General features: G+C 30.6%; 2 protein-coding genes across 2 annotated transcripts; both read right to left on the minus strand.

Moving 5' to 3' along the window:
- Positions 1-2919: 2919 nt before the first annotated feature.
- On the minus strand, positions 2920-3822 carry LOC114401632 (probable H/ACA ribonucleoprotein complex subunit 1). The gene is made up of 2 exons (XM_028364195.1): positions 3670-3822; positions 2920-3378 (listed from the first exon to the last, which is right to left on the minus strand). The coding sequence occupies exons 1-2, from the start codon at positions 3776-3778 to the stop codon at positions 3113-3115; spliced, it is 375 nt and encodes a 124-aa protein (XP_028219996.1). The 5' UTR covers positions 3779-3822; the 3' UTR covers positions 2920-3112.
- A 4236-nt stretch (positions 3823-8058) lies between these two features.
- Positions 8059-9162, minus strand: LOC114401386 (glycine-rich protein-like). The gene is made up of 2 exons (XM_028363898.1): positions 9008-9162; positions 8059-8440 (listed from the first exon to the last, which is right to left on the minus strand). Exons 1-2 carry the CDS (start codon positions 9114-9116, stop codon positions 8244-8246), a joined length of 306 nt encoding a protein of 101 aa, XP_028219699.1. The 5' UTR covers positions 9117-9162; the 3' UTR covers positions 8059-8243.
- Between the last annotated feature and the right edge of the window lie 1358 nt (positions 9163-10520).

The following is a 10520-nucleotide window of genomic DNA, read 5'->3' on the forward strand; positions in this document are numbered from 1 at the left end:
TCACTCTATTTTAGTATAAATAGGGGATCATACTCTTATATTTGGTGTGGCAAATGTAATAAAATCTTCTTCTTCTTCCAACATTACCATCTTTTTTGTTAAAATTCTTGTATTCATTGGGTGCAACCTCAGCGAAGATCAGAAGTATAGCGGCCATGAACATAAAAAGAACAAGCAAAACCTTGGACTCCATTTTTTTAAAACTTGCTGAACTAGTAGAAAACTAGTACAATGCCAATGTGAAGGAAGTGGCTGAGTGTTCTCTATATAGGCAAGTGAAGTAGAGTGAGAACAAGAAACATTCAATTCTTTACTTGGTGGCCGGGGAAGTACATTTTAATTTAATTCAATCTTATAACTTAAGAGTGTATTTGATTTGTATTTTTATTTTTTATTTTTATTTTTTGAAAAATATTTTCATTTTCAAAAGATTTGAATTCTGAAAACATGTTTGATTTGACTTCTTATTTTTTATTTTCATGAAATATAAACACTGAAAATTTATGATATATTGACTTCTTGTCTTTTTTGTATTTTTATATTTGTTTAAAATTATATTCCTTTCTACCGTATTTTTATTTTACCCAAAATGAGATTCCTGTTTTCAATCGAAAATGATATTTTATTATTTTCATTTCCTGGTTGTTTCTTATTTTCATTTTCATTGAAAATGTTTTTAAAAATCTAACTAAACACATTTTCATCATCATTTTTTATTTTCAGTTAAAATAAAAACAGAAAACAATCAAATCAAACATTCCTAAGATTTTCAAAATTATCATTAGAAGCTTGTCAGTTTCTATATTGTTTTTTGGAGTTGAAAAGGGATCATCATATAGAACACCGTAAGAGGAATTGATCACTCAACGAGGATATGCATCATCATAACTATCTGACTTGCAACAAGAATGTGAGTTGAGAACAATAATGTGGAGGAACTCCTTATCCTGAAATGGACCCTCCGCTATATGACCCTCCTCCAAAACACAAAAAAGAAAGAACATTGTGGAACGAATCGATGACAATAATTGTTGTGGAATTTCTCCGAAGGAGTTTTGATTCGGAAGAAAGAGAATGAAAAACCTAGAGAATTGGAGAGAGAGAGAAACCAAACCCTAAGTGCAAGGGGGAAAATAGTAGAGAGAGAGGTTATTGTTTCACGGTCTTCTTCACTCTGTGCTGCGCGGCCTCAGTGGGCTTCTTCTCTGGCAACACCACGACGATACAGTGAGGGTTCTTCTCTGAAGCGTCCCTTTCTCCTGGGTGAGCTTGTTGTGTTTCTTGCTTTTCTTTCTCCCAAAAAAACTCCAACCTTCCTCTACGTCTTTCTCTGTGAGCCACCACACTCCTCTCTCAAGTTTTATATATATATATATATATATATATATATATATATATATATATATATATATATATATATATATATATATATATATATATATTACCGTTAGAACTTTTATAATTAACGTTTGAATATTTTAAGAAAAGTAATTAAATAACTAATTAAAATAATAAAAAAATAGACAATTAAAATAATAAATGAAACAAAATAATAGATATTGTTTAAGAATTTTTATAAATTAATAATTATTAAATAAATATTTAAATTTTAAAATATATTATTAGCGATTTTAATTTTCAATTACAAATGAATTATATATGCATATTAACGTTAGAAACTTTCTAACTAACCTTTGAATATTCTAAATAACTGATTAAAAAATAATATTAATTATGTGTCTTACATCGTTGTTTTCATTCTCATGCTTAACCCATGTTGACACCGTTTTTTTGTTTAAAATTCTGTATTTAATTAATGGCTATACAATCTGATTAATGGTTGGATTTTTGAAAATGTACTTAAAGTTCTAACAAAAAAATGTATATACATATATTGTGGGGTCAAATCTAACAAAAAAATATAGCAATATGAGTATGCACCAGTTAAATACACAAAGCCACTCATATTCTGATTAATGGTTACATTAGACCCCACAATATATATATATATATATATATATATATATATATATATATATATATATATATATATATATATATATATCAGTATTTTGGGTTGTCAAAAAAGTACTTAAAGTTCTAACAAAAAAAATGTACTTTAAGTAATATGTATTATGTATTTATATAGTTTATCTTCCATTAATTTAAATTTTTGTGATGAATAAGAATCTTATGCATCTAATTTAATGACCGGTTTATAAATTCTATTGACTATATATTGAAATTTTAAAGATATTTTAGGATATATATTATGATTACCAACATGTGTCATTATTCACTTGTTTAAATAAAATTAAATTTGATTCGAGTTTGTCATTAAAAAAATATAATTATGAGATGAGACTTTACTAAAAAGATAAGTCAGACTTTTTTATAAAAATTAATTATCAACAAATAAAAATCTATAGATATTTTGTTTTCTACTAATATATATGGTTAACTCCAAAAACACTATGTACTGATTCTATTTTTACGTTTCTTTTCTTATTTTTCCTATTCAACTAAATTCCTTTTTCTTTCAAGCCTCAAAAGTTTTTAAACAAATTTTCCTTGAATTTCAAACAGAATGAGTTTCGAACCGTCATTGAACCTGAATTATTTTTAATTAAGGAATCTCTTTGAACTTTCTTCGAATTTTTATCCATTTACTATCCTTTCATATAGAAATTATTGCGGTAGGATTTTTTTTTTCTGTCATCAAATTCACCTCTCTACAGCAATAGTAAATTATACCGTCACTTTCCCTGTTTTGGAACCATTACTTAACCCAGTTCAATTCTTATGAATTAAGTTGATTTGTTATTCTCTTCTTAATAAACTTCACTAATTAATCTGGCTTCTAGTTTCTCATTTCTATCAAAACCCTTTAGCAGCAATAGCTTTCTTGGATGAAACAAATTAGACAATATTATACAATTTTATTTATTTGAGTTTAGCAAAACAGAACCAGAGACAACACAAAGATAAGGAAATTCATGAAAGGTATTATTCCTTTACAAAGTTTTCCACTTCTATTACAACTAACCTTCTCATGAAGTTTTATTTATTGCGATAACTTAAACCCATATATAAGCTTTAGAAAGTTGCCTTCTTAGTTGTGAGGGTTAGCATCAACCCCAGCCTCGTTATGTTCATTAGGACCATAGCCACCACGCCCGCCACCACGCCCGCCACCATAGCCACCACGCCCGCCACCATAGCCACCTCGTCCGCCGCCATATCCACCACGTCCCCCTCCATAGCCTCCACGCCCACCTCCATAGCCTCCACGCCCACCTCCATAACCACCACCATAGCCGCCACCATAGCCGCCACGCCAATACTTGCTTTCATCTACCCCATCTGCACTAGGCTTCCCTACAATCAAAAAAGGAAAACAATTACAATAATAATTAAGTAGAGACTAAAATAATTTGCCCTAGGCAACCTTCTCAATGCTTAATCAAAATGCTTATACAATTAGTTCTCAGTGATATTATATAGTGAGTTGATATTCCAAATAAACTTATTAATCATAGAAATATTTGACATGTAGAATTCTTCCAACAACTTGAAAATATCTTTATATAGGTTTACTAGCTAAGTGCTGCCATCAGTACAACCAATAAAACTTATAATTAATGCAGAAAAAATTATGAACTAAATTACCATCTATTTTGTCAAAATTCTCGTATGCATCATCGGGTGCAACCTCAGAGGAGATCAGAAGTATAGTGGCCAAGAACATAAGTAGAACAAGCAAAACCTTGGAACTCATTTTCAGAACTTAGTATGAACTAATAGAACAGTACAAGTGTATATATGTCGATTTGAAGGAAGTGACTGAGTGTTCCCTATTTATAGGCAAGTGAAGTAGAGTCAGAACAAGAAACATTCAATTCTTTACTTGGTGGTGGGGAAGTACATTTTAATTTGATTCAGTCTTATCTTATAACTTAAATTTCCGATGTTAACATCAGAAGCTTGTCAGTTTCCCCATTGTTTCTGTTTGCAATTTGGAGTTGAAATTGATAATCATATACATATTGTTGGACACCGTTAGAGGAATTGGCTCAACAAGGATATGCATTTATCATGTCATATCTGATCACTTGCTAGAATGTGAGTTGAGAACAATAATGTGGACTTTTAAGATTGCTATGACACTGTAAATATAAATGCGATTGGATGTTTTAGACTGCTTGACAAATGTTGCTGTTAGTTCTCCGTGCATGCAACTCTTGGCACATAAACTATCATGACGTGAAGATATTGCATTTCATTATAAATGAAACTAAGTTTCAACCAGTCTCTAGTTAATTCTCCATTTCTCTCAATCAATGTATTTTGTCCTCATGTGCTTTGCACCGCCCTAATTTATATAGAAATGATGCATCTTGATTTGAAGATAATTTTTCATTCCTTTACTATTATTTAATGATTCATAGTTCATTTAGGCATGATTATCCTTAGTAATTCACACAATTTACTCATTTTAGTTCATGTTACTATAATTATTTTTCTATTTTCTATGTAGGAATAATGAAACTTGACCTTTGGATAGGAATAAATTAAAACTAATTGTGATTGAAAATGAAGGAAGGAAACAAGAAACCAAATATCACTGGTATCCCAATGAAATGCACGGAATTTATATGTTTTCAGGTTTTGTTAGATGTTTTTGTGTCTAGTTTAGAAATTCTTATCTTTTATTGTATTTTGGATTTTAGGATTTTTTATTTTTAGTATATTTAAGAGGCTCGCTTTAGAAGCTACTTGTAAAAGAGGTTTAGAAAGTTTAAGGCAAGACATTTTTTTTCTCTTGTGATTTTTTTTATTATAAGCAAATAAGAGAATATATTAATGAAAAACATAGGGGTACAAGAGGTAACCCAAGTGGCCAACCCTTTTAGAAAATAAGAATCCTTTCAGCCCTAAATTTATATTTATATACAGATCGAACAGAAGAAACATATAGAACATACTCAGCCTTCTCTAATCTGTTCCCCACCTTTAGCAGATTTAGCTTTAATGTTTCTATTGCTCTGTAGCTATACACCTTCCTATTTAACTTGCCAAACATATTTAATCCAGCGTTCCATTTTTTAACAGCAATGTATTCCTGTGCATCCATATATATGTTAGCTCCATATCACCGCGAACCACACGGGTCTCCACTTTAATAATTAGCATTAGTTGACTTCATGTAATGATCTATAATAAAGTTGATGTGCAATTTACACTATTTTCATTTATTATAAAAATCACAAAGGTACACATATAGTTCTACTCAACGGGCCTTGCAAATTGCCCCACTACAAAAAAAGTTACAATTTGTGGGGATAAAAGATACCACAAATGACAATTCTGACAGTTAAAAAACTATTAGTATTATGCATGTCACAAACAACTTTTGACGGATTTCCAATAGCAGCTGGTATTGACTCTTTAAAATTGTCAGAAAATCCTTAATATTTACTGGCAGCTAGAAACTGGTGGAAAATGCATTCTGAATCAGTTTTAATTTTGCATTTAGTGGCAGTTAATGGCCACCAGAAAATGCATTCACAATTGTTTTCGTTACATTGTGAGACGTGTTATGCTTGCCTTCTTTAGAAACCGATATCAGAGATGAGTGCAACCACACACTAAAATAAGTAATAAATCAAAGAAAATAACAAAAAATAGAGAAAGAGGAAATCGAAAGCAACCAACATTTTGCCTAACATGTTTAGCATCCACATACCAATAATATAATAAAACATGATATAGAATTTCAGATCCACGAGTATTATCTTGATGAATTGGCAATAAGGTTTCCAATGATGCAGACCTTTTCCACAAGTATTATATTAAGGAATTAGTAATAAGGTTTCCAAGGGTTTCCATTGACGCAGACCTTGCAAATTTCTTCAAGAACCTGCTTGCTTTTATTGCCATCCTGTATTGATAACAGAGAATTGTAGAACTTAAATATACCTAGACAAGAAGTTGAACCTTTATCTATTTATATTAGTAAAATTAAACAAGGCTTAGCATGCAACTCTTTAACATCCCGAGGAATTTTAGATGGCAAAGACATTCTCTTGACCTCTTTACGAGTATTAACCACACATAAAAGAATCAGTTAGAACAAATCACATATTTTCGTCGCCAATGTCGAAACGCTAGCCTCAATGTTTCCAACGCCGGAATTAAAATATTTAGGAAGACCCCACAAATTAATTAATCAATGCTAAACATTGTTTTCAATACTAGAGTGGTGGTTCAATCTGCATGACATGGCGTTAAAACGGGCATTGATTTTCTTAACAAAACTAACACTTGGCTGATAAAAAAAAGCCCTAGTCAATTGCATTAGTTTTGCTATTATTTCTTACTGAGTATAGGGAAATCCTCATAGAAAACAACAATAATATTTAGAAATTAAGAAGGTGCATAAACAAGATTCATGATCATTTTTATCAGTTTTTTTTTCATGGTTACATTATTTTTGTTTGCCTTCTTGTTAAATTTTCCACAATAACATGCACATAAATTCATTAAATATGAATTTACCATCTAACATAGTTAAATTTGCAAAATGGTAACTTTTTTCTTTATTTATTTCACCTACAATTTGTGTTTGATTTTCTGTTCTTATTCATTTCTGTGTTGGATGCGTCAGGAACACAAGGGGGGAACAGCAAGATATATATCTTTTTTTTTGTGTGTGTGAATGACAGGGAAAAACACCCCTTGGATAGATTAAAAACCCTGTGAAAACACGATCGATAGAGTTTACATCAGCCATATAAGGACATAAGAGATTCAAGGCAGAACAAAATCAAAAACCCTCATCTAACCCTCCAAAGATAGGGCAAATTTGTCATCCTAACTGGGACTTGATTAACTTTCTGCAAAACATGCAACCACTGCAATGTACTCACCTTCCAAGAAGAATGCATTAATTTTCTGAATCAAACTAAAACATGGATGATATGAACTGCAACCATGTTTAAGAAGATTAATCGCACTCAGATTCAACAATAAAGTGTTTGAAGCCACGATTCCAGACTATACCAATACCGAGATATATTGCCCACAATTCAGCATGAAGGACTAAATAAAAACCACATTACCACAATAGCCCCTAAACACCCCACCCGCAGCACCTTTCTTCATCACAGTTAAGCTTGTAATGGCCAACTGAAGGACAATTCCACACCGAATAATTGGTGAGTCATTATTCAAAATATCCACTGAAACAAATTGCCTCTGGACCTGATTGCTCATAAAATTAGTTGAACAATATCTTTAGGTTGCTGCCATATCTATAGAAACTGCAAATAATTGCACCCAAGTGAATATCACGCAAATTCAATAGCTTCCAATATTTAATTTCTTGTTGGGCTGCGATCACTTGCATTGGTGCATTTGGAATAAAAGGAACCAATGCATCTTTAGAGGTGGATGCTTCGGAATTGGTGCAAGAAATTAAATTCAATGTTTGGAGTTGGATGTGCCTAGTTTCGGCTTCTCCTTTGTGCAGTGGAGTTTGAATGCAGGGATCTTTTTAAGCTGCAAGCCCTCGTAGGTACCACAGCTGGTGTGAATAAATTTGCCTTTTTGAAGGGTTATTCTTAGATGATTTTAATTTGCTGGCTGTATTTTCTGGTGGTCTGTGTTAGCTGCATGTTTTCCATTTGCATCCTTTTTTTAGAGATTCAGTGTATGGAATTCCTGCAAGCGTCAATTGAGTTCTATGTTTTTTCTCAGTGAAATCTCTCAAAATTACTATTATTTTTTCTTCATTTGTCCCCTCTTAATTAAACCATTAATTCTTATTTGTAAGTTCATTGTGCAAAAATCCGGTGCCCAAGCATTTTCAGAAAAATTAACTGTTTACTCGTGAGAATCAACTTTAATAGCACTATTAATTTGTCATGATCTTCAAATTCTGTCAAACGCCTTTAGCAAATATCTTCTATGACAAAATACATTTCTTCTTTTTTTTTTGCCTATTTCATTTTACCAAACGAATGGAGAAAATAATAGACACTGAAAGAGGAAAAGAAATTGAAATGAGAATCATGCCGATTGCCAAATCCATTAATTATTCCTTTAGTAATAATGCACAGTGAAAGATTTTCACTTTTATTTCATGCATAACTAGATAAGTACACGTCTCATGAAGTACACGTCCCATGAAGTTTTATTTATATAGATAACAATAGCCTATACTTTAAGCACAATGTTCATGTTTAGTTGCGAGGTTGAGCATCAGTACGCACATCAACATGTTCACCAGGATAATAGCAGCACCTCCAACAGGTTTGATAGTAGTAGCTCCATTGACAACAACCATTGGGGCAATACCAACCACGGCGGTATCTATCCCAACCAGACCCCCAACCACCATAATATTTCATTTCATCGACTCCTTTTGTATCATGGTTACCTTCGATCAAAACAAAAAAAATATAATTAATCAGTTAGTTACAAATTACAATATAAGAGTTTAATGATAATGTAGTGATAATATATAAGTTTTTATGTTACCAACTTATTAGAAATCACAAATTCCATTATTTTTAAAGTAATTATATATTATAAAATTAACAAATTTATTTTATATATATACATATATATATATATATATGATATTTTGTGATTAGAGATGATAGTGTAATTTTTTTTACATTATTAATATATAGTCTATTTTCTCTTGCAATAATATTTATCATCATATTTTTTTGTACATATGACAAAAAAAAAACTTTTAGAAAGCTAGTTGATTGTTCAAATGCACATACAATTTTTCATGACCCTATGCAAGGTAGCTGAATTTTATCCAACGTATAAATTCTGTTTTCTAGAGAGAAAAAAATAGTTTTCTAGCTTCATTACACATTGTAAGATCACCTTAACAATTTGACACAAAAAATATCACAGATCTACAAAATTTTAGTATTAAACTTGTACCTAATAAAGCCAATAACGGTGAAAAATTCATGAAAAGAATTACCATCATTTTTATCAAGTTTCTTATCTACATCTTTGGATGCAACTTCCGCTGAAAGAAGGAGGACAGAAGCCAAGAGCATAACAAGAACGAGCAAAGCCTTGGAACCCATTTTTCCTAACTCAATGTCAAACAATTGCAAACTAGTTCGTATGTTTGTTGATGAAAAGAAAGTCACTTAATATTCTCTATTTATAGACAATGTGAGAAGAGGTAGTAGTACTAGGGGTGTTCACGGTAAAGGTTATATGCGAACTCGAATTGACTCAAATTGATCTAAACAATTTGGGTTGAGTCATTTATGTATTTGAGTCGAAATCGAATCAAATCGATCAAAACAGTTCATGTATGGATTGAATCACGGGTTTAGATTTATAGATCCGATCGAAACCGAACTGAACCAATCAAAATTTTTAGAGTTATTTATTTTGACATTAAATATTACTAATATTGGGACTACAAATATTGAGACTTCTAGTGTTAGAAACTTCTTAAGATATTACTTTTAGATATATTATTATTTGTTTAAACTTTTTTTCATATTTATTTTTTATCATGTTTATAATATTAATGGATCATATTTTGTTCATTTGTTTCAGTAAATCTGACTGTAATAAATTTGATTACAACAAAACTTATTTGCAAGAAATTAATTTATAAAAAATAGTTGTGATTCAAACTATTATAATAAATCTTGTTGAAAAATATTTTATTTTAATTTGTATTAGTCTATTTTAGAATATTATGTTGATAGTATTAAATGAATCAATTTTACTATTTTCAAATATTTGATAATATTTTATTAGTTGTATTGGATATTTGAATAAATCATGATATAAAATAATAGTTCTAAGAAAACAAAAGATCAAATTTAAATGGATAACTTATTGACCCGAATCGAACCAAATCATTCATGAATAAGTTGAATTGAATTTTAAAAAAAAATAGTAAAAATCAAACCGATGAAATTTGATTAAATTGGATCCTGAATTTAACCAAAACTGATTCGAATCAACGCACAAACACTCCTAAGTAATACAAGATCATTCAATTGTTGAGTTGGTATTGATTTAATTCAGTCTTATCTTATAACTAAGAATTCCAAAACATACGATCACCATAGTTTTGTCTATTTCCCTTTGTTTGTGACAAGGTTATATTCATGATCTTATCTGTCTGAAATACTAGTGTTAGAGTTACAAATGATCATGTAAACTTCTAATATATAAATACTATAACACCGTTAATGTATTTGCAAAAGCAAGCTTTGAAGTGCATAAGACACGAAATTCAATTAAGTTTCGGTGAATGAAACTCACGGCAAGGAATATCAGGACGTAAGTGTAAGACAAGAATTTTCATTTAATGAAACCTAGCGTCAATCCATTCTCTGGTCAATACCTCATTCGAGTCAATCCTCAAATTATACAAATATAGTCATCTGCATAATTGCCTGATAAAATGTTGGGTGATCGAATCTATGTATATATCTCACCCTGAGGTAATTGATTTTTTA

The sequence above is a fragment of the Glycine soja genome, chromosome 20, assembly GCF_004193775.1.
Source record: "Glycine soja cultivar W05 chromosome 20, ASM419377v2, whole genome shotgun sequence".
Taxonomy (NCBI): domain Eukaryota; kingdom Viridiplantae; phylum Streptophyta; class Magnoliopsida; order Fabales; family Fabaceae; genus Glycine; species Glycine soja.